We start from the raw sequence: 24,358 nt of genomic DNA on the forward strand, positions 1-24,358 counted from the left end.
GGTGGGTACGGTCGGTCATTGTGGGAGAGTGGGTACGATCGGTCAGTGGGGAAGGGTTGGTACGACCGGACAGTGTGGGAGGGTGGGAATGACTGATCAGAGTGGGAGGGTGGGAACGACTGGTCAGTGTGGAAGGGTGTGTACAGTCGGTCAGTGTGGGAGAGTGGTTAAGCTCGGTCAGTGTGGGAAAGTGGGTACGACTGGTCAGTGTGGGAGGGTGGGTACGACCGGTCAGTGTGGGTGAGTGCGTACGACCGGTCAGTGTGGGAGGGTGGGCACGGTCGGTCAGTGTGGGAGAGTGGGCACGGTCGGTCAGTGTGGGAGGGTGGGTATGGTCCGTCAGTGTGGGAGGGCGGGTACGGTCGGTCAGTGTGGGTGAGTGGGTACGGTATGTCAGTGTGGGTGAGTGGGTACGACCGGTCAGTGTGGGAGGGTGGGTACGACCGGTCAGTGTGGGCGAGTGGGTACGGTTGGTCAGTGTGGGTGGGTGGGTACGGTCGGTCAGTGTGGGTGAGTGGGTATGATCGGTCAGTGTGGGAGGGTGGGTACGATCGGTCAGTGTGGGTGGGTGGGTACGGTCGGTCAGTGTGGGAGGGTGGGTATAACCGGTCAGTGTGGTAGGGTGGGTACGATCGGTCAGTGTGGGAGGGTGGGTACGACTGGTCAGTGTGGGTGAGTGGGTACGATCGGTCAGTGTGGGAGGGTGGGTACGATCGGTCAGTGTGGGAGGGTGGGTACGGTCGGTCAGTGTGGGAGGGTGGGTATAACCGGTCAGTGTGGTAGGGTGGGAACGATCGGTCAGTGTGGGAGGGTGGGTACGATCGGTCAGTGTGGGAGGGTGGGTACGGTCGGTCAGTGTGGGAGGGTGGGTATAACCGGTCAGTGTGGTAGGGTGGGTACGAACGGTCAGTGTGGGAGGGTGGGTACGACCGGTTAGTGTGGGAGGGTGGGTATGATCGGTCAGTGTGAGAGAGTTGGTACGATTGGACAGCTGCTTTTTATTTCTTTAGAGATACAGCACAGTCACAGGCCCTTTTGGCCCAACTAGCTTCTGCCACCCAAATACATCCATATGACCAATTAACCTCCCAACTTGTGCATCTCTGGATTTTGGGTGGAAGCTGGTTCACCCAGTGGAAATGGGGAGAACATACAGGCTCCTTGCAGTGGCAGAAGGCCAGCTGCATTCCTGGCAGGCAATTCCAGGTGGAGACTGGAATCCACACAGACACATCCACATTGGTTTCTGAACAGATAGTAGATGAACTGAGCAGCATATTTCATTCAGTTGTGCCCTTAATGGAAAGGTTTGAGGAAAGTTCAGTTACCTTGGCACCAGCGGCTCCCTTCTGACCTGGCTGCCCTGGTAATCCCTGGCAAAGGAAATGTCATCAATTAATTACTGCGGGGAACAGGTGGATGTTATAGTCGAAACTATAATATGATTTATTTTCAATTGCCTTTCTATTCATTCAAACAAAGGTGTCAAAACTTCCCAGGGTACAGTCCTTGGAGGTACCGGCTCTCCCTGGGCTACAGTCCCTGTGGGTTCTGAATCTCCCTGGGGTTCAGTACCCAAACGTACCAACTCTCCACCGGGTACAATCCCTGGAGGTACTGACTCTCCTCAGGAAACAGCACCTGAGGATTCTGACTCTCTTCAGAGTTCAGTCCCCAAAGGTACTGATTGTCTCCTGGCTGCAGTTCCTGAAGATGCTGACTCTCCCTGGGTTACAGTCTCAAAGGTAACAACTCTCCCCAGGGTCCTGTCCCTGAGGGTTCTCTCTCCAAAGTACAGTCCTGAAGGAGTCTTTAGAAGAGTCACTGTGCTCCCCATTTCTGTTCCTTCCTGGATGTTACAGAACATTACGGCCATTCAGCCTGTGATGTTGTGCTGACCTTTAATATCAATCAAACCCTTCTCTCCTACGTAGATTTCCAGTTTTCTATCATCCGGTGCCAATCTATGAGTTTTTAATGCCACTAATGTATCTACCAGCATCCCTGGCAGTATGTTTCATGCAACCACCATTCACATTTCTCGTATTCCTCTCCATACATTCCTCCAAACAACTTACAATTATGCCCCCTGGTAATATCCGCTTGATCGATTCCTCTCATCATGTTGTACACCTGTATCAAGTTGCCTCCAATCCTCCTTTGCTCCAAAGAGAAAAGCCTTAGCTCACTTATCCTCATAAGACTTGCTCTCTAATCCAGGCAACATTCTCTGCACCTTCTCTAAAGCCTTCCTTAGGTGATCAGAACTGCACACAATATTCCAAGTGTGGTCTAACCAGAGTTTTACAGAGCTGCAACATTACCTTGTGGCTTTTGAAATCAGTCCCCCAACAAATGAAGGTCAACACACCAAACACCTCCTTAACCACTTTGTTAACTTGTGCAGCAACTTTAAGGGATCCATGGACATGGAGGGATGTGAAGTGTGGGAAATTTGCACATTCCTGTCATTTCCTCAGATACATACTATAATATCCTTTGGTCTACCTTTGAGGTATACGATACCAATCATTCCTGCAGTAAATACTATGATCTCATATATATCTCTTTCCTTCTGAAAGTACTCTTCCCTTATCCTCAAAGGCATTCTCAAAACATTCCACTCATTTACTCGAAACACCTAATTGCCTGATGCATATTTCCTAAAGTTTTCCTGAATCTTTCATAAGTAATCATGAAAACAGGCAGCTTAGAACATTTGGGAAAACGACTCAGTGCCTGAAGGCCCAGTTTCCCACTGGCCTTCTTGTGTGGCTGTTCCGGATTGACCTGTTGTGAACTGATTAATAAACAAGCACAGATACTCACAGCTTTGCCCTGAGGACCAGCAGGTCCTGGAATCCCAGCTTGGCCATTTGCTCCCTACAGCAGAAACGGGGAAAGAGGAAAAGTTCATGAGTCTTCACCAAACACTGCAGAATTTCAGGATGTAGAAGCCATTGCAGTTCAGGGCTGCATATAACCACGGGCTGAGGAAAAACACATGCTGCAGCCATGTCCCCATTATTCCCACCGATTCTGAAACCATTCAGATTGCTGTGTTGGACATTTCAAAGATGTAAAATATTAAGGATCACCTTGTACTGTATGTATTCAAAGGAACAAACTGAGTGATTTTCTCATTCCTCTCCCTCTTGAAACCAGTGGCCAGTGAGGTAAAGCTAAAGGTTGGGAAAGCCCCTTTGCTTTATTGAATGCATCAGACATAGATGTTAATACATTCCCAGTGGCCTTTACAGAATTACCCTGCTGGATAGAAAAGGCGAAATGGAGAACTAACGCTCTGAAGGAAAAGTACACCCATGGCAATTTCGCACTCATGAATGTTGAATTATGTTAACGTTATGTATAACAGCAGCTCCCAGCACTGATGGGTACCTCGCGGACCTATCAAAAGCAGGGCCCCTCCACAGAAACCAACAGCCCAGCTTTACGTAACTGACAACAAGGGCATCTTGTAATCAAACTAATACAGGACTGGAGACCTACATTTAGCCAAGATTGCCCCTTTGAGAAACACCTGCACGCAGCCACTACCAAAGAGCTGGGGATCTGCAAGTGCCTCCAGTGAGATGGAAGTAATGTTTTGCGATCATAAAGTAGTTCAACCCATTTCTGACATTGACAGTGAGGGTACTGACAGCATTTGAGGAAGGTGCAGCACATACCTCATTAACTTCTATTAAAGGTCCTGTCACCTATCTAATATATTAAAAATTCAATGTTAGGCACCTCCAGGTCCTACTCTCCCCACATCTCACTCTGTAGGCCAATAGAGTTAATAATGAAGTAGTAAAATGAATTTAACAGTGGCTGGATGGGAGATACCAGAGAGTAGCGGTGGATAACTGTTTGTCAGGCTGGAGGCCGGTGACTAGTGGTGTGCCTCAGGGATCTGTATTGGGTCCAATGTTGTTTGTCATATACATTAATGATTTGGATGATGGGGTTGTTAAATTGGATTAGTAAGTATGCAGATGATACTAAGATAGGTGGTGTTGTAGATAATGAAGTAGATTTTCAAAGCTTGCAGAGAGATTTAGGCCAGTTAGAAGAGTGGGCTGAAAGATGGCAGATGGAGTTTAATGCTGATAAGTGTGAGGTGCTACATTTTGGTAGGAATAATCAAAATAGGACATACATGGTAAATGGTAGGGCATTGAGGAATGCAGTAGAACAGAGTGACCTAGGAATAATGGTGCATAGTTCCCTGATGGTGGAATCTCATGTGGATAGGGTGGTGAAGAAAGTTTTTGGTATGCTGGCCTTTATAAATCAGAACATTGAGTATAGGAGTTGGGATGTAATGTTAAAATTTTACAAGGCATTGGTAAGGCTGAATTTGGAGTATTGTGTACAGTTCTGGTCACCGAATTAAAGGAAAGATGTCAACAAAATAGAGGAAGTACAGAGAAGATTTACTAGAATGTTACCTGGGTTTCAGACCTAAGTTAGAGAGAAAGGTTGAACAAGTTAGATCTTTATTCTTTGGAGTGTAGACGGTTGAGGGGGGACTTGATAGAGGTATTTAAAATTATGAGGGGGATAGATAGAGTTGACATTGATAGGCTTTTTCCATTGAGAGTAGGGGAGATTCAAACAAGAGGACATGAGTTGAGAGTTAGGGAGCAAAAGCTTAGGGGTAAACACGAAGGGGAGTTTCTTTACTCACAGAGTGGTAGCTGTGTGGAACGAGCTTCCAGTAGAAGTGGTAAAGACAGGTTCAATATTGTCATTTAAAAAAAAATTGGATAGGTATATGGACAGGAAAGGAATGGAGGGTTATGGGCTGAGTGCAGGTCAATGGGATTAGATGGGATTAAGCGTTCGGCACGGATTAGAAGGGCCCAGATGTCCTGTTTCTCTGCTATAATTGTTATATCTGTTGGATGGAAGCGACCAACAACTCTGATAGAGGCAGATGCCAAGTTGTTAAGCTCATCAGTGGGAGGTGTTGCTTTAGCACTGCTGGCCCGCCACCTCGAGGGAGTCTTGATCATAAGCGGGCTGAAACTCCTGAAGACAGGTGGCAAATCAACTGACGATCCCACTGATGATAGCACAGGATAGTTAACATCTTAGTCCATGGGTATTTTCAATTCTTAATTCTATGGTTATATGGTTATATACCAAACATTCCTCACTTTACTGGAGAAAATTTTTTTTCCATGCTCTGTTCTCAATTTCAGGGCAGGTATGTCAATTGACCTCAAACCAAAAGGGTTTAATTTAAAAAACAATTTAATACTAATATGCCCACCTGCTTACTCGGTCTTGCCCTCTTTATCAATATTCTTATTGAAGGAATTGCGCCTTTAATAACTCTGCTGACTCAGTACCTTGCCAACAAAGGGAAATGAACTCCAGTGACCTAACTGTTGAATATGGTAACGATCTTGGGTCACCAAAAGGTAAAATGCAGCTGTCGTTGGGAAACAACAGTCAAGCTGTGATCGATAGCTCCAGTTCCAGTAACATTTCCAGTAGCAATTTCCTGCCTTTCATCAGAATGGAGCTGGGGGATTTCTATGTCCTCACTCAGGAGTAGATGAGGCCTGAGGTCAGCATCCCATCTGAGAGTGGAGCCCTCCCCTCAGTAATATGCTCGAGATGCCAAATTTGATTATCTGCCTTGCCCTCTGTAGGAATTTATGTATTTATGATTACAGGTTTCCCTCGCTATCCGAAAGTACAGCGTTCCTATGAAACCTTTCGTAAGCCAAAATGTCGTAAAGCAAAGAAGCAATTACCATTAATTTATATGGGAAAAATTTTTGAGCATTCCCAGACCCAAAAAATAACCTACCAAATCATATCAAATAACACATAAAACCAATAACTTTCAGTTTCGTCACAGTTAAACACTTGCTTATACGAATAACCACCTTCTGTAATTATTTTCTTCAGTTCTTCTGGGAACTTTTCGGCAGCACTCTCTCCAGTAACCTTTAAGCTATGAAGCTGCCCTCGCCTCAAGAACCGATCAAACCACCTATGACTACCTTTAAGTTCCACTTTCGCAACACTTTCATCATCATCGTTCAGTGCTTTCTGTTTCAGCTTATTAAAAAGACTGACTGACTAACTGATAACTTAACGGAACACCACACTTTGTATACCCACCAATCCGCTCAAGCAATAGACTTTCCACTTTATCCATTACTGGATGCCGACTAAAAGAGATCACTTTGCTACTAGCAGAACCAATAGTACATCGGCAGCTTTCAAGCAACACACCCAATGCTGGTGGAATGCAGCAGGCCAGGCAGCATCTATAGGAAGAAACACTGTCGACGTTTCAAGCCGAGACCCAAATGTCAACAGTGCTTCTTCCTATAGATGCTGCCTGGCCTGCTGTGTTCCACCAGCATTTGGTGTGTGTTGCTTGGATTTCCAGCATCTGCAGATTTCCTCGTATCGGCAGCTTTCAAGATTCTTTCTCTCTGCGTGTAAATAGTATGAATGGTGGACTCAGGCAAGTTCAACGCACGCACAATGTCTTTATTTCGTTCACCATGATCAAAACGCTTAATTACATCCAGTTTTACACTAAGCGTAACACCCTTACAAACTCTCTTGGGCTTTTCTGATACTTTAGGACACATCTTGCTAACGGATGCACAGAATAAATCGAGATAAAGCACAGATGCTCACAGATACAGTTCAAAGCTGTGGTGGCTTGATGCTGAGTGCAGTTTCCGGGAAGGAGCTTGGCGGTGCCACTATTGCTGTCTCGGGTGCGCGCTGCCTCTACAACGCCTCGCTGCAAAACAAATGCTAAACGCTATTTTTGCTTTTCGCCTTTTTTCATAAAAGCAAAAATCCTCTTCAGATTTCTTTTGGTTAGCAAAAGCAGGTACTAATGTAGGTCTTTTGTAAAAGCGAAGTGGTGTAAAGCGAACTTCCGAAAAGCGGGGGATAGTGTTTGTGTTATTCTGTTCTTTATCTCGATGTGTTTGTTAGAGTGCTGCATCGGATCCAGAGTAACAATTATTTTGAGCGGTCCTTACACTTGTGCACTGGAAATGACGCTAAACAATCCTGAACCTGGAACTCTAAAGAATACCCATAACCTTCTGCCCCAGAGAGTTACCACTGAAACGTGTGCAGTGAAACAGCCTGAATTTATTTGAAAGTTTATCTTGTTGGGCCAAGAATGTTGGAGGATGGTGTGGAAAATGTGAATGAGAGGCGGTGCGGAGTGATTATAAGACCATAGACCATAAGGCACACGAGCAGAATTTGGCCATCTGGCTCATCAAGTCTGCTCCACCATTCAATCATGACTGATCCTTTTTTTTCTATCTCCTCCTCAACCCCAGTTCCTGGCCTTCTCCTTGTACTTTAAAAGGCAGGACTTCTTTTCAGAGCGGTCATTTGAATCGGGAGGAAGTTACAGCTTGTGATTCAGCTGGGATCTCAGAGAATTCGACCGTTGTAGGTAGGATTTAAGCCTACCTGGTCAATACCCGTGGAGGAGGGGGAACTGTGCAGGCGCGAGTGACGTCAGCGTCGAGCGCACACTTTAAAAGGCAGGACTTCTTTTCAGAGCGGCCAGCGGAGTCTGTGGAAGCAGAGTCCTGGGCTTTGGCTAAGTGGGCTTCGGCGTAAGGGGACTTCGGTAAGTCTGTGTGATTGCTCGCTGAGAGGAAGAAGGTAAGGTCGCTAGGTGCTTTTTAGACTTATTCTATTAATTCAGTTCAGGTATGGGGGAGACAGTCAGAGCAGTAGTGTGCTCCGTATGCAGTATGTGGGAAGTCAGGGTCAACACAGTTGTCCCTGATGACCACACCTGCAAAAGGTGCGTCCAGCTGCAGCTCCTATCAGCCCGAGTTAGGGAGTTGGAGCAGGAGCTGGATGAACTACGGATCATTCGGGAGGCAGAGGCAGAGATAGATAGGAGTTATCAGGAGGTAGTCACACCAAAAATCCAAGAAGTAGGCAGATGGGTGACGGTCTAGAGAGGCAGGGGAAGCAGGCAGAGAGAGCAGAGCACCCCTGCGGCCATTCCCATTAACAATAAGTATACCGTACTGGATACTGTTGATGGGGATGACCTACCAGGAATGAGTTGTAGTGGTCCTGCCTCTGGCACAGAGGTTGAACCCTCAACTAGGAAGGGGAGGAGGGAAGAGAAGAGAGCAATAGTTTTAGGGGATTCTATAGTCAGGGGGGCAGATAGGAGATTTTGTGGGGCAGATTGGGAGTCTCGGATGGTATGTTGCCTCCCTGGTGCCAGGGTCCGGGACATCTCAGATCGGGTGCAGGCTATTCTTGAGAACGAGGGCATGAACCCAGATGTAGTGGTCCATGTAGGGACCAACGATGTAGGTAAGGTGAGTGAGGGGGTCCTGCTTAGAGAGTTCAGGGAGTTAGGAGTGAAGCTGAAAGGCAGGACCTCCAGGGTGACAATCTCGGGATTGCTACCTGTGCCACATGCGAGTGAGGCGAAGAATAGAATGATTATGCACATTAATACGAGGCTGAGAGCATGGTGCAGGAAGGAAGGGTTCAGGTTTTTGGATAATTGGTCTTTGTTCCAGGGACATTGGGATCTGTTTCGAAGGGACGGTCTACATCTGAACTGGAGGGGTACTAACAATCTTGCAGGAATGTTTGCCAGTGCTGCTCGGGGGTGTTTAAACTAGATGTGCAGGGGGCAGGGATCCAGAATACAAGAGAAGATGATATGATGAAGGATAAGGGACAGGTGGGGAATACACGTTTCCCAACTATTAATTGTGTAAAGGAGAAAGGTGAGACAGAACATGTGTTGGAAAAGTTACATGTACAGAGGGTTGGTCAGAAGGAGCATGGGGTTAAATGTGTAGAAGGTTTGGGTGATCTTGAGAAGGTCATCAAAATTCAAGATGCAATTAGCCCGATGGAAGTTCAAGGAGCTGGGTTAGGTACAATAGACAGTGTTTTAAGCAAAGAGAGGAGGAATGGGCTAAGAATTCTATACTTGAATGCGCGTAGTGTCAGAAATAAGACAGATGAGCTTGAAGCTCAGATGCACCTATTGTCTATTGTAACCTTTGATGCCATGTCCAATCAAGAACCTATCAATCTTTGCTTTAAATACATCCAATGACTTGGGCTCCACAGCTGCATGTGGCAACAAATTTCACAAATTCACTACCCTTTGGCTAAAGAAATTTCTCCACATCTCTGTTTTGAAAGGGCACCCCTCTAACCTGAGGCTGGGCCCTTTTGTCCTAGACTCTCCCACCATGGGAAACATCCTTTCCATATCTACTCTGTCTAGGCCTTTTAGCATTTGGAAGGTTTCAATGAGATTCCCCCCCCCCCCCCTCAGCCTTTTGAATTTCAGCGAGTACAGACACAGAGCCATCAAGCGTTCCTTGTATGATAACCCTTTCATTCCTGGAATCATCCTTGTGAACTTCCATTTAGACCTTGTTCGGGACGCATAGACAATACGTGCTTCCACTTTGCTGTTATCAACTCTGCCATCAGCCACCACAGTGTACCCTGATCACTGTCTCAGCTCATCTCCAAGGGCTCCACATTTATGAGGCTTCAGCACCAGCACTGACTGAACCCTGCCAGGGTCACCTTTTCCTCCAATCAGTGGTGGCACTCAGACTTTGAAAACCTGGAGCAACGAATTGCTGAGCTGGTACAACTGCTCTCTAAAAGTGGTCCCCAGTGCCTGTATAATTCTTTATCACACTCCGACTCTAACATAACTGCTGTACATGTTCTCTGTTTGTTTATGCTTTGTGTACTTGACACAAATCTGTGTTGATACCTAACCCAGTTGACACAGACCTGTGTGTGATACTGCCTGGTTTTCTGTGGAGACCCCTTGGCAGCATTCTCTCCTCAAAAGCAGACATCCACTCAGAGATCAACCACTGACTGAGCCGTGCTGGTGGAATCTATGCAAAGTAAAGGAAAAGTGTCTTGGAAGACCACAGCCTGCAGGTCCAAGCAAAGCTCTTGGACAATTGAGCACTTGTTCTTCCATTACTGGTTGAACTGAATCATGCAGCACCTATGGTAAGCACCTGAAACAATACCAACAGAGAACCTGATGATCATCTGGAAGGACAGAGGCACCAGGGTACTGGAGGAGGCCAACATAAACAGCATCTCCACCACGATAAAGCAACACAAACTCAGATGTATAGGTCATGTTATCTGGATGTCTAATTCACATCTCCCCAAACAGATCATTAATTCCCAGCTGAAGGAAGCCAGCAAGACCCTGGTGGGCAAAGGAAACACTTCAAAGATAACATCAAGGTCAGCCTGCAGAAATTCAACAGCTAAGAACTGGGAAGACATTGCACTCAACAGGTCTTCTGCAGGAAATCTGCTCTAGAGGAAGCTGTGCTAACAGCACCCTCCACTGTGCCACAGAGAACAAGTGGCAGCTGCGAAAGGAGGGAATGAACAACCAAAAGACCCAGCCACCACTTCCTCTTGCCCACCATGCAGCAGAATATGTGGATCCCGGAATAGCCTCGCCAGCCACCTGAGGACCCACCAATAGACAACCCCTCAGCAGAACATCATACTGGGCTAGAGTGATACTGTCATAGATGCACAGTAGCATGTGGCACTGAGAGGCTTGTTTTTGCTATATAACAGCTTGTTTTCGCACAGATCTTCCTCAGTAGTGTGTGGCACTGTGTGTGCTCATTCTTTGTCTTTGAATACAGCAGCTGAAGGGAGAGACACCACCTCAGCTCATTTAATATCAGCTTACATTCCTGTGCACTGGAATTTGCAACAGAATAATTCTCCAGGCCTTCTCTGCCTCTTTCATATGGCATCAACATTAGCCTGATAACTTTCTGCACCAAGCAAACAGTTCTCTCGATTCTCATGAAGCACCAGATGGAGTAAGTCATATTTGGGCTTTGCTCCGTTCATTTTTCAATTTCTTTACCACCCTTTCACTATTTATATTGAAGTGTTTATAACTCTTTTATATGCCTGAACTTTGATTTTTAATTGCTGGAAATGAATACCACAGGGCAAAAGGCATCAACCGAAGGCAAGGAAGCCAGTAATGGAAGTGGAAGGAAAGAAGGTGATTCTGAACAACTTAGACAATCTCTACTCACTTTGGAAGCTATGTCGAAACTCTTGGATGATAAATTCAATAAAAAATGTTCTACTTTGGAAGTAGCATTAAAGGAGATCGAAAGCAAACTGGGAGCTCTTGAGCAAGAGAATGAAAAACAACAGTGGCAAATATCTGAACTCGATAAATCTGGAAGACAGAGAGATCGTAGATTGGATGTGCTGGAAAAGAAATTAACATTGACCACTGGAACAGTATAAACTCAAGGTTATTGACCTGGAAATTCGTAGTCCTAGACAGAACCTGCGAATGATAGGACTCTGTGGAGACGTTGAGAGTGGTGAGCTTACTAAATTCTTTTCTCAACTTTTAATGGACGTGTTCTCTATTATCCCTATACTCGATCGTGCGCAGCGTGCTCTGAGACTCAAACCCCCTAAAGAGCTGAAGCCCCAGCCTGTTATACTTCAATTCCACTATGTGGAATAGTGTGGATTCCACTATGTATAAGGAGCATTTAATTTGAATTGCCCATTGGAAAGGGGTTATTGTACACGGGGACCTCAAGTTTCGACTGGTTGAAGACTATAGTCCCAAGGTGATGCGAGAAAGACTACTTTTTAAACCAGTGATGTCCGAGCTTTATCAAAGAAAGCTTCAACCAGCTCTACTATTTCCAGCCTGTTTAAGGGTTGTTCTGCCTGACAAATCACTTAAATGATTTAAATCTGTGGAAGAAACTCAACAATTCCTTGACGACCAATGTTCGATCCCAGCTGTCTAATAAATTGAATGTCTCTTCGTATCTGTATTCATTTGGTTTATGTTAATAATCAGTTCATAGATTTAGACTTTTGAAGTTTGAAGATTTTTGCCACTGGTTTGATAACACTCGTATTCTGTTTTGGAGTATGGATGTTTATTATGCTTCTATGTTTAAATTTCTTTTTTTTCCTTTGTTACTTTATTGTTTTCAATTGTTCATTTTTAAAAATAATTAAGAAATTGTTTTGGTGATTGACTGTTTTTATTCTCTGAAATATTAATAGGATTGTATTCCATTTCATTTTTTTTTTGGAGCTTACCTGTTAAAATATTTTGCAAATGGCTGATCTTTTTTTTAACACTGGTTTGGTGTTGTTTATAGCATTCCCTTCTCAATGTTTTGATTAAGGTGGAAGTTCACATTTTTCTCAATTTTTTGTGTCTGTATTCATTTAGTTTATAAAGTAATAACCAGTTTATAGCTCTGACTGTTAGAGTTTGAAGGTTTTTCTGATCCGGTGACTGAATGATTTTTTTCTGAAATATTAATAAGATTGTACTCTGTTTCACTTTTTAAAAATTTCACTTCTTAAAATGCTTTGCAAGTATGACATTCCTTTTTCAATGTTTTGACTGGGTGGTATTTTGCATCTTTTTCTATTTTGGAGACTTGCCATCAAGAGGGTGGGGGTAGGGGAATTTCTACTTAGCTTACAGACTGTCTATTGGCCAGTTTTCAGGTCTTTGTGAGTGGGGGTTAGGACTACCTTTAGTTTAGTTTTTTTCATTTGGGCTGAACTGAAACTACAAATTTTTGTGAATTGTTGTAACTTCCGGTTCCCCTTTAAACCTTTTTCCCTGTTCCTGATTCATGAGTTTCCTATGCAGGAAGGTTAACCCTTTATATACCATATGGTTTATCCAAATAAAGTGGATAATATAACTAACTTTGTTTCATGGAAATGAATGGTTTGCATCATCCAATTAAATGGAAGAAGATTTTTAAAGTGTTTCATAGATTGAATGCTCAGATTATCTTTGCCCAGGAAACTCATGTGAGGAAAGAGGGTAATCAGTGTTTCTTTAGGTTTTGGAAGGGTAAGCAATTTTATTCTAATTCACAGGCTAAGGTGAAAGATGTATCTATTTTTATAGACTCCTTGATTTTATTTGTTCACTATGAAACAATCTCAGACCCGAATAGTAGACTTCTATTAATTCCTGGTTTGCTATATAACCAAAAAGTTGTTATGACGAATATCTATGCGCCAAATGCCGACTATCCTGAATTATTTAAACATTTATTTGCATCTCTCCCTAATTTAAATAAATATATGTTGATAATGGGCAGAGATTTTAACTGTTGTCTGAATCCTTCAATGGACAGGTCTGCATCCAATCAGGTACCTCCAAACAAATCTGCTATTCTTATTAATTCCTTTTTAGTTGACTCGGGAGTTTTAGACATCCTAATGATAAAGAATTTTCATTCCTTTCTCATGTATATCATAATTATTCTAGAACTGACTACTTTCTTATAACTCTCGGTTAGTTTCGTCTGTTACTGCCTGTGCGTATGACGCAATCGCCATTTCCAATCATGCGCCCTTGAAACTATCAATGAAATTAATTGATGTAACTTTTAGTGCTCGTCAATAGCGGTTCAATTCTACTCTACTTCAGGATTTAAACTTTGTTAACTTTATTAAAGAACAGATTGCCCTTTTCTTTTCAACTAACTTTACGGAAGAAATTTCCAGTGGTATATTATGGGATACTTTTAAACTATACATCTGTAGTCAAATTATATTATATTCTGCTGGATTGAAAATATGAATTAATAATGAAATATGTACATTGGTTGATAAGATTAAAGAAATTGATAAAAAAATGTTGTTGCTCCTAATCTGGAGCTTTATAAAAAAACAGTTGAACTTCAGATGCAACACAGTTTGTTATTAACATCCCCAATTGAAAATCAATTACTTAAAACTAAGAGTCAATTTTATATACATGGTGATAAATTGAGTAAATTATTGGCCAACCAATTGAAAATTGCTTCGGCTAAAAGTCAGATTATTAAAGTTCGTAAACAGGATAGTAGTTTGATGGCTGACTAATTCTATACCTCTTTATACCAATCAGAATTTCCTGATGATTCTACCATAATGCGTGAATTTATAAGGAAATTGAATATTCCAAAATTACCATTTAATGAATGTTTAGCATTAGATGCACCCATGATGGAAGAAGAAATAAAGAAAGCAATTTCTTTGATGAATTATGGTAAAGTACCTGATTTGGATGGGTATACAGTAGAATTTTCCAAATCTTTTTCAAATCTATTTTCTCCTTGGTTATGTAGAATCTTTAAGGAGGTAGGTAAATTACCACAATCCTTTAATAAAGCATCTATTTCTTTAATTTCTAAAAAAGATAAAGACCCCACTGAATGTGCATCATATAGACCTATATCCTTGTTGAATGTGGACTCCAAAATCTTTTCCAAAATATTGGCAATCAGATTGAAAAATGTATTGCCACAAATTGTCTCTGATGACCAGACAGGATTTATTAAAAATTGTTATTTGTATTTTAATGTTAGGAGGTTAATGAATATTGTATATACTCCTTCATCTAAAATCCCAGAATGTGTTAGTTTGCTTGACGCCAAGAAGGTGTTTGATAGAGTTGAATGGAAATATTTATTTAATACGCTTGAGAAATTTAATTTTAGCCCAAAGTTTCTATCTTGGATTAAATTGATATATTATACACATTCGGCTTCTGTACTTACCAATAATCAGAGATCCCCTTTTTCAGGCTTTTTCAAGGTGCTATACAGGGCTGTCCTTCAAGTCCCTTACTATCTGATATTGCCTTGGAGCCCTTGGCAATCACTCTTCATGATTTACCCAATATATTTGGCATTATTCATGGGAATGAAATGCATAAGGTATCACTATATGCAGATGACCTGTTACTATATATCTCTAACCCAGAGAAATCCATCCCTGCAATAATATTACTACTTGCTCAGTTTAGTACTTTTTCTGGTTATAAATTGAATCTTAATAAGAGTGAGCTTTCCCATTAAATATGCAAGCTCCAATCTATAGACAATCACCACTCAGACTGGTTACTGATTACTTTACTTATTTGGGTGTTAAAATTACTCAGAAGCATAAAGATCTATTTAAAGTTAACTTTTTGCCCCTAATTGATCATGTTAAACAACTGCTTACTAAATGGTCCCCATTCTCCTTATCATTGATTGGTAGAATTAATACTATTAAGATGATTATTTTACCTAAATTTCTGTATCTATTTCAGGCAATACCAATTTTCATTTCTAAATCCTTTTTTGATATTATTGACTCCAAGATTTCTTCATATATATGGCAGAATAAAAATCCTAGATTAAGGAAGAAATATTTACAGAAATCAAAAATGGAGGGTGGTTTGGCAATGGCAAATTTTAGATTCTATTATTGGGCAATTAATATTTGATATTTAATGTTTTGGACACAAGATCTGGATGAAATTCATTGTCCATGATGGGTGAACCTCGAGTGCAAGTCTGTACAGGGGTTCTCATTAGCTTCTATCTCAGGGGCCTTGCTTCCCTTTGCACTCATTAAACTAAATAAACAAATGGCTAATCCAATAACTAAACATACAATATGAATACGGTTTCAATTTTGTAAATTTTTTGGGTTGGATACATTTATCCTATCAAGTCCTATTATATCTAATTTTTTCTTCCAACCTTCCAAAATCGATCAAGCTTTTCTTTTATGAAGAATAAAGGGAATGACATGTTTTTGTGACTTATTCATGGATAACTGTCTCATGTCTTTTGAACAGTTGTCTAATAAATATAGTTTGCCTAGATCACATTTTTTTCAGATATTTACAGATTAGAAACTTTTTGAATATTATGTTACCTACTCTTCCGGTATCCCATCAAACTGAAATTACAGAAAAAAATTTAGGTTTAAACCCCTATCAGAAGAGTTTAATAGCATTTATTTATGATCTGATTACAAAAATATGTCTGGGTACATCTGATAAAATTAAGAATGAATGGGAAAGAGAACTTCAGGTATCTTTACCTATAGAGAAATGGGAGAAAATTCTCCGACTAGTTAGTACTTCTTCAATGTGTGCTAGACACGCCTTGATGCAAATTAAGGTGGTTCATAGGGCCCATATGTCCAAGGATAAGTTAGCTTGTTTTTATTGTCATATAAATCTGTGACAGATGTAAGTCTGAGGTAGCTTCCTTGACACATATGTTTTGGTCTTGCCTTCTTTTGGAAAATATTTGAAAGATATTTTTGATATTATTTCAGCATTTTTGCATATTGATTTACAACCTCATTCTATTACTGCAATTTTTGGATTACCAGTGATGGACTCCAGTCAATTATCCCCTTCAGCTTGCTGTTTGATTGCATTAATAGCCAGAAGATCCATTTTATTTAAATGGAAAGATACTAATACCCCTACTACATTTCAATGGTTTTCCCAAGCGATAACATGCTTAAACTTGGAAAAAATTAGGAGTGGCACTATCGATTCTTCGATTAAATTTGAAGAAACTTGGAGACCATTTATTCAACATTTTCATATGATGTAAGCTGACCTTTTCCAAATCCTTCTCAATAACTTTTTGTTTGTGTATAGAGGAGCGGAGTAATGACAAATAACGATTTTAACCGATGAAATAAGGCAGCCCAGCTTCTGTTTTGTTTTGTTTTTATTCTGGGTTTTTTTTTTGTTAGTTTAGGGGGATTTTTTTTCTCGTAAAAATCTTTTTCCTTTGAACCTTTCTCATGTTTAGTTACTAAGAGATTGGGAGGCTTAGATCACACATGTTACTCGGAGTCTGCTTATATATATGTTAACCATTATTAATGTAATCCCGATCTCTTTGTATCACTATCATTGTTATGTTTATGTATTTGAAACTTAATAAAAAGATTGATAAAGAAAACAGTTCTCTCTACTGTCTTGACCAATACATATGCCTCCATATACCTCACTAAAGAATTCATCATCATTTATCAAATGTTGTCAAGCTTTCCAAAAGTATTACAGTTTGGTTTGCCCCAGTGCTTTCATAATCCCTTACTAGATTCTGCATCTAACATAAATGGTGTACAAGTTCTTTGTATGCCTTTTAATGCACAGTGTACTATCTGTGCTGGTAAGTAGCCCAGTTTGTTTATGTGAGTCAAGAAGGATCTGGCTGGTCAGAGAACATAATACCAACTCAAGTGTTGTCTTCATCTTTTCTAGCACAAGGTGAGAGGGGAAGAGGATAAGGATCTAATTGACCTTCTCCACTAGTGAAAATGTAGTTCAGGGCAATTTTGGATTAGGGGCTTTTTAAACTAGACTGATGAGCAGAAAGCCTGTTTATTTGCCTCAGTGGGCTGCTGGATTAAGGCGTCCCCCGACATTCACAAGTTTAGTATTGATCCATGCAGCGTTACAAAATCTCTTTCACAAATTCTCCCCAGTCCAAAGCTAATCTGTGTTAAATACCTTCATACCAGGAACCCCAGGGGTGCCATCCTTGCCATCAATGCCTGGTAATCCCTGTAATAAAACACACAGTGCACAGTCAGCAGAAAGAGTCAGTGTGTGGACAATGACTGTGACTTTACACAGATCAGCCCTAGTCTCATTTTTTGCATTGAGGAAGTTTAGTTTTGATCAAACAGAGCCTCGACTAAACCCATTTAAAGCAGTGCAATAACTGCCAGACACCAAAACTTCGGAGTGTTCCCCTGTCCTTGGAGGGACTGTGCAGGAGCACCAGATCAAAGGCAGGGTTCAATCAGTTAAATTCCTAGTATTACCTGCATACAGAGACTCGTATTTTCTGCAATTTTAAAAAAATCATTCAAGGCAAGGTGGGCTTCACCACCACCCTATCCCTGATTGCCCTTGGGAAGGTGACGATGAGCTGTCTTCCTAAACCAGTACAGTTCTTCAGATTTGAATGAAACACAGAATTAGTGGGTAATTCTTAGGAACTATTCAGGTAGAAGGAATGTATTGTCCCAGCATGGAGTCCACAACAAGAGGGAAGAAAATTAAAACTGTTCTTGTACCATCGGAGGAAGATGTCAGATAACATGACTACATGTGAAGGATAATGAAATTCTGGAAACTTCTCTCTCACTAAGCTGTGAAGTTCTGACTTTGCACTGAACCCAGTCCCAGCCCTGGTCTTGCATCCGACACCATCGATTAGGCCCAATGCTACAGCCCAACTCTGAGCCCAAGTGACAACATTTAATCTACTGGAACACTCCAGATTAAAATCTGGCAGCCCTTTCACTCAGTCACTCTGAACCTTTTAATTGGAACTGTGGTCAAAAAGTAATTAACCAAGGAAATGAATGAAGAGCATTTCTGAATGTATTATGAAGAATAGAAGTAACTTACATTTTTTCCCTTGGGTCCCGAGGGACCTTGGCGTCCCGGCTGCCCTCGATCTCCCTGTGAAGTGACAGAGCAGTTAGTTAGTGAGTGATGGGTGCTCAACGTAATAGGGCAAGTAACCAGAAACCAGAACACGTGGCACAAAGTTACCTCATACAGAGTAAATTACACTGCAGATAGCCACACAGGAACAACCTTGCACATCGTCCACTTCAGATTACTTTTCCGACTGTTATCAATATGGCCAAACCTAAATGGGACCCAGTTTTACCCATCTCCCTCTCTCCTCACACATCTCATACTGAGAACATAAAACATTGCAGGAGGAGCCATTTGCTTCCTGTTCTACCACTCAGTAGATCCGGGCTGACCTTTAACCTTGGTTCAACCTTCCTGCACTAACCACATGATCCTCAATTCCCTTCTGATCTAAAACTCCACAGGTTGTCTTGCATATTCTCAGTGACAGAGTTCCCACAACCCCCTGGATAGGGAATTCCAGTGACTGTGTAGTTCAGTGAGACCACCTGCCATTCATCTAAATGCTCTTAACTTAGTCTAAGTATTTGCAAAATATTGTACACAGAGACCACACTTTCCTAAAACCACTGAGCATATTAATACCACCAAAAAGAATAATACACCATGACATTGACAGCCCTGTATGCACCAATATCCCGTCTCAGTACAAGCCTTGTACTGCTCTGATATTGCTTCTCATTAAGTGCAGACTGCACACTGTACTTCACCTCAGGAGCACACAGACGCATATTACACTCAAATAAAAAGTGCTTGTTTCAAGACATCATGCTGCTAATAGACTGGTACCTACCGGCAGACCCACACACACTAATTCCGCACTAACACCAGTCCTCTACAGAGTCACATCAACCCTATGATATCCCTGCATACATTGACCAGCCTCCACATGTTCCATTTTAGCCCAGATATCCCTTCATCCCCATTGACATGCTTATACAATATTGCCTCATCACTTTCCTGTCCCAGTATACTCCACACCATTGAAACAACTGGACCCACTGATAATTGAGCAGACTGGATACAGTACTGCTGTATCTTTCTTCACCTCACTGCCAGCCCATTTTATACAGATACCACCTACTGAATCCTCCTCACACTAAAATATCACCCCACTGAGAAATCTGCTTTAAAAATAAAACAAAGTTGGGATCACCTGAGGTTGCGTGATCTTCCCTGCATTGGCCACCCTTTACACACTGACAGGTCTGTGTGCATTCCTCACCCCGCTGAGAGCCCTGCATACTAATACTAGGGATGTCCTGCAGTTGTGATTGCTGCTGTATAACCCCAAATCCTCCTCCCCTCACGTACACCAAGAGATTAAGGGTGTAATTCTGAAATAGCTCACCCGATCTCCTTTGTCACCAAAGTCACCAAGCGGACCCTCAGGCCCCTGTTTACCCTAAGCAACAAGAGTAAGAAATACAATTAGTCAAATCTTCAAACTGAAGGTTTAGGTATATGAAAAATGGGATGGAAGACCTCGTGGATGACTTTACAGTAACAGCGTCACCAGGACCATCCATCACAAAGATCCTAAAGGTGAAGAGTTTTTTACATTCTCTTGAAAATGACAGAGGTTCACCAGCATCATCAGTCTGATTACATAGGAGACACACACACACAAAATACTGGAGATACTCAGCAGGTCTGGCAGACCTATGGAGGGATAAACAGTCAGTGTTTCAGGCTGAGACCTTTCATCAGGACTCTGATCCTGATGAAGGGTCTCAGCCCAAAAATCAACAGTTTAGTTCCCTCCATAGATGTTGCCAGACCTGCTGAGTTGCTCCAGCATTTTGTGTGTGTTGGTCAGATTTTCCAGCATCTCCAGACTCTCCTGTGTCTATGATCACACAGGAGCTGTCCAACCACACCCAAATGCAGAATGAAACAGGAGTTCCAGGTATCACAGATGCTTGGCTTAACATTGCAGAAAGAAGCAGGATCGTTCATACTTCAAATGCCATTGGAAATTATTTTATTCAGTTATGAGCAAGAACAGATAATCAACAGGAAAATTGCTACTCTGAAAAAAGTCAATCATGTGACAGTATCAATAGCTGCGGAGAATCTGGAAAGGTGTATAATGGGATCACAAGGCAGGAGATTAAGGAAACAGCAGGCAGATAAATGGATGAGGGTGGGTGGGACTGAGAGGAACACGGTAAGGTGGTGGGAGCGTTGGACTGGGAGAATGAGAGAATGGATCAACTGTGGAGAATATTGCTTAAAAAGAGAAAGACTACAGAACATGGGTGGACAGAAGGACTTGTTTGGGCTCATGCACAAAGTTAACCTGCAGGTACAGCAAATAATTTGGAAGATAAGCTTATTGCAATAGGGATGGAGAATAAGAGTCTTGTTACAACTGTATAGGGCATTGGGGAGAACACATCTAGAGACAGTTTATGCCTCTTTATTTAATGTGGCATATATCTGATAGTTCTGAAAAGTGTCAGAAATTGATTCTTGATATGAAAGTGCTGTCTTATAAAGGAAGGTTAAGCAGGTTGGGCTGACTGATTGGAGTTTTGGAAAAGACTAGAAGATCCTATCAAATCATACAAGATTAAGAGGATGTCATATTAGAGATTTAGAGATTAATTTTATTTGTCACATTTACATCAAAACATACAGTGAAATGCATCCTTTTGTGTCATAATTTACGATGTGCTAGGGGCAGCCATGCTTCCAGCTCCAAAACAGCATGCCCACAACTTACTGACCCTAACCTGTACGTCGTTTTGGAATGGGGGAGGAAACTTACACAGTTACAGGGTGAACAGACAGCAGCAGCAGGAATTGAACCATGATCTTCTAATCACTGGCATTGCAAAGCATTACACTAACTGCTGGTTCTGAGTAAAAAAAATGTTTCCCTTCATGGGGTAGTCAGAAAACGAAAGCCATAGTTTCAGAATAGAAATTTGGTCTTCTTCTCACTTCTGACAATAGGTCTTCAACTTGGAGCACTAACAGTTTCTTTACCCAAGGATGCTGCCTGACCTACTGAGTATTTCCGGTATATTCAATGTTTATATTACATGGGAAGGAATTTTTTCTGCTAAAGCCTTATGAACCCTTGGAATAGTTTATTATTTCAAGGCCATAGTAGTTACAGTTTCAGTCTTGTGTGTTCTTGTCATGGCATGTGCTGGCAATGTTGGAACCCAAGTGCAGAGAAAAGACAGACTCCAGTGGAGAAATGATGACCTGACTTTATCCATAAGAACTCCGACAGAACATCAGTGGCTCAGGGATTCCGCGTTACTTGTAGTATTTAAGTGGACACCCAATTAGCAGTAATCGTGGGGTCCTAGTTTTGAGTATGTTATGTCTTGTGGTGTCAATTGACAGAGCCACCAATATTCTGTTGGAATTCTTATGAATGAACTCTGGTCATAGTCTTTACATCCGAGTTTGACTTTCCTTTGTACCTGGGTTTGGACATTGCCAGCACACATCATAACAGTCCTGTTTATGTGTTGTGTCTTGTTCTGATGAGCACTGTGGGTATACTATATTGGCGCTGGAAGGTTTAGTTATACTTGTGGACTGCCTCCAGCACATTATTAGTTATGTTGGTTTCATTGCAAACAACACACTTCACTGCTTCGATGGATATATGACAAATAAATGAATCCCTATCTGAATCTGAATGTGACACAATCTTCCTGAATGGAGGGACAGACTCAAACAGCTCAAGGACTATTCTCATCATTTCCTTAAGTCATGATGGTGTTTAGGAACAGCAGGTGCAACTGTAATAACCTGTGGGTCAGTTAAAGACTAACTCTATCTTTCTTGGGTTTAGATCTGAGAATAAAATGAAGAGGTTGTGTTTGAGAAGTTTCACTCTGCATTGTATCTTATTGTTCCCCCAATTCCAGCTTGCCATGTGTCACCAACTTGTTGAAATTTAGGTTTTTGATCTTCTAGAGGCCATTATTGACTATTTTAACCACAAAATTGAATCTAAGTATTAAACAAAGCTGAACAGGGCTTTTGTATGTATCGATGAATCAAACCCAGTGAATATTTCTGACTGAATGGAAGTTTCAGCTCCAGGCAGCTGTGAAATGCAGAACTTTCTCATCATCACCCCAACATTGAGACCAAGAACAAATCATTGGAGGAAAAGGTAGGAAGCAAGGTGAGATGCAGGCTTCCTTTTCACTCACCGGAGGACCATGAGGACCAACGGGACCAACCATCCCCTTGTATCCACGAACACCCTACAGAGAGAAAGAAGTCATGAATGAGGCACTGCATAATGTCTTTGAGATTTAACAAGGCTTGTTGAATTTTTCCTCAAATCATTCTAAAAGCATCCATGTGTTTGTCTTTGTGCATGACATAACTCTGTTAACAACCTTCCTTGTGCTAGCTGCACTTTTTGATCAGAAATCTTGTCCAACATTTAATCCAAAATTCATAGTCAAAAAGTGCCTGGCCACAGAAGTGTGATGCTAAATCTAGGACATGAAAGGTAAACCAGCTGATGTGTTAAAACATCACAGCTTACTGAAAGATGGTGACACATCACTGTTGCTTGAGGTGAGTTCTTTTTGCAGAATACGCGTGACTGAGAAAGAATCCACCAGTCACATCTCTCATGTCAAGAAAGTAATTAAGAGATAACTTCAAAAGTTCCTTACACTTTCACCTTTTGCTCCCATCATACCAGGGTATCCCCGAAGACCTTGAGGTCCCTGTAGGTTTGAAAAGAAGATGTAAATTATTAATTCTTATGAAAAGCAAACTTAATTTCAATATTATATCCAATACTAATGTTCTATTATATGGAGGCAACTTCTCAAAGCCTGAAATTCCTCTAAGCCTGCTCTACCAGTGAAGAGGTAGAGGATAACAGTTCTGGCCATTGTCTCCAGATTCTGGGATTCAACTCTCAGCTGGACTGAATTCATTCAATATTTCTCGAAAATCTTAGATGAGGCAATTAGAAAAGCCATTGCATCTCCTACTTTACCATCATATATTCTCAACACTGGCCTCACCAGCTACAACCCAGCAGCATACTGGGCTGATAAAGCAATAATTGCTTCTGCTGGGAGTTTTTTTTTAAAACATGCACAATTGCATGCTGGGAACTGAAAGCTACTCAAGTTTTTGAACTTTGATCTGTAGAGTAGTTGGTCATCTTTGAAAACAACATCACCGTTGTACACATGCCTGGTATATTCTCTGAACTTTCAACCACTGTCATGTGCAAACCAGAAACTTACCCTGTATTGAACCCACACACTGTTCACCTGCCATTAATGTACTCTACCTTGGCAGCCTGAATTAGTGGACAGCTAGCACCAATTCCCCTTGGTTAACATCATCTACTAGACCAGACTGAGGTCTATTCCCTATCGGCAAACTTCATTTTGATACTCCTGGGACCCTGCTCCCTACTAATCTTTTAACAGCCCACTGGAGTTCCTACAGTGGGATTAAACAAAAATACTTCACTGGTGGGCCGGGGATGCCTTGTTCTCCAGAGATACCAGGTGCACCTTTAATACCCTAGAAAGAAAAAGAAAAAAAAACCTTTCAATCGATAAACATTTAATAGAACATAGAACATAAAACAGTACAGGCCCTTAGCCCAGAATGTCATGTTGGCCTTTATAAACTTACTCCATGATCAATCTAACCCCTTCCTCCTACGCAGCTGATAACCCTCCAATTTACTTCAATCCATGTGGCTCTCTAAATAGTTGCTATTGTATCAGTCTACAACCACCCACAGCAGTGCATTCCAAACACTTGTCAATCCTTGTGATAAAACCTACCTCTTACAGCCCCGCTAAACTTTACTCTACTCACCTTAAAAGGATGTCCACAGGTATTAGTCATTGCTACCCTGGGAAAAAGGCGTTGGCTGCCCAATCTATCTATCCTCTTATAATTTTATACATCTCTGTCAAGTCACATCTCATCACCCTTTGCTCCAAAGATAAAAGCCTTAACTTTCTCAACCTATCCTCACAAAACATGCTC

At 41.7% G+C, this 24,358-nt stretch overlaps 1 protein-coding gene across 1 annotated transcript in view; it reads right to left on the reverse strand.

Moving 5' to 3' along the window:
• The window catches only part of col9a2 (procollagen, type IX, alpha 2), a 131,447-nt gene that overhangs the window by 56,304 nt on the left and 50,785 nt on the right, over nt 1-24,358 (reverse strand). The window contains exons 13-20 of the mRNA XM_059954240.1: nt 23,828-23,881; nt 23,008-23,061; nt 22,531-22,584; nt 19,695-19,748; nt 18,308-18,361; nt 17,399-17,452; nt 2,830-2,883; nt 1,329-1,373 (exon numbers count right to left, since the gene is read on the reverse strand). Of these exons, the coding sequence (XP_059810223.1) occupies nt 1,329-1,373; nt 2,830-2,883; nt 17,399-17,452; nt 18,308-18,361; nt 19,695-19,748; nt 22,531-22,584; nt 23,008-23,061; nt 23,828-23,881 (423 nt within the window). The remainder of the gene's footprint in view (nt 1-1,328; nt 1,374-2,829; nt 2,884-17,398; nt 17,453-18,307; nt 18,362-19,694; nt 19,749-22,530; nt 22,585-23,007; nt 23,062-23,827; nt 23,882-24,358) is intronic.

Source organism: Hypanus sabinus, chromosome 30 (assembly GCF_030144855.1).
Source record: "Hypanus sabinus isolate sHypSab1 chromosome 30, sHypSab1.hap1, whole genome shotgun sequence".
NCBI lineage: Eukaryota > Metazoa > Chordata > Chondrichthyes > Myliobatiformes > Dasyatidae > Hypanus > Hypanus sabinus.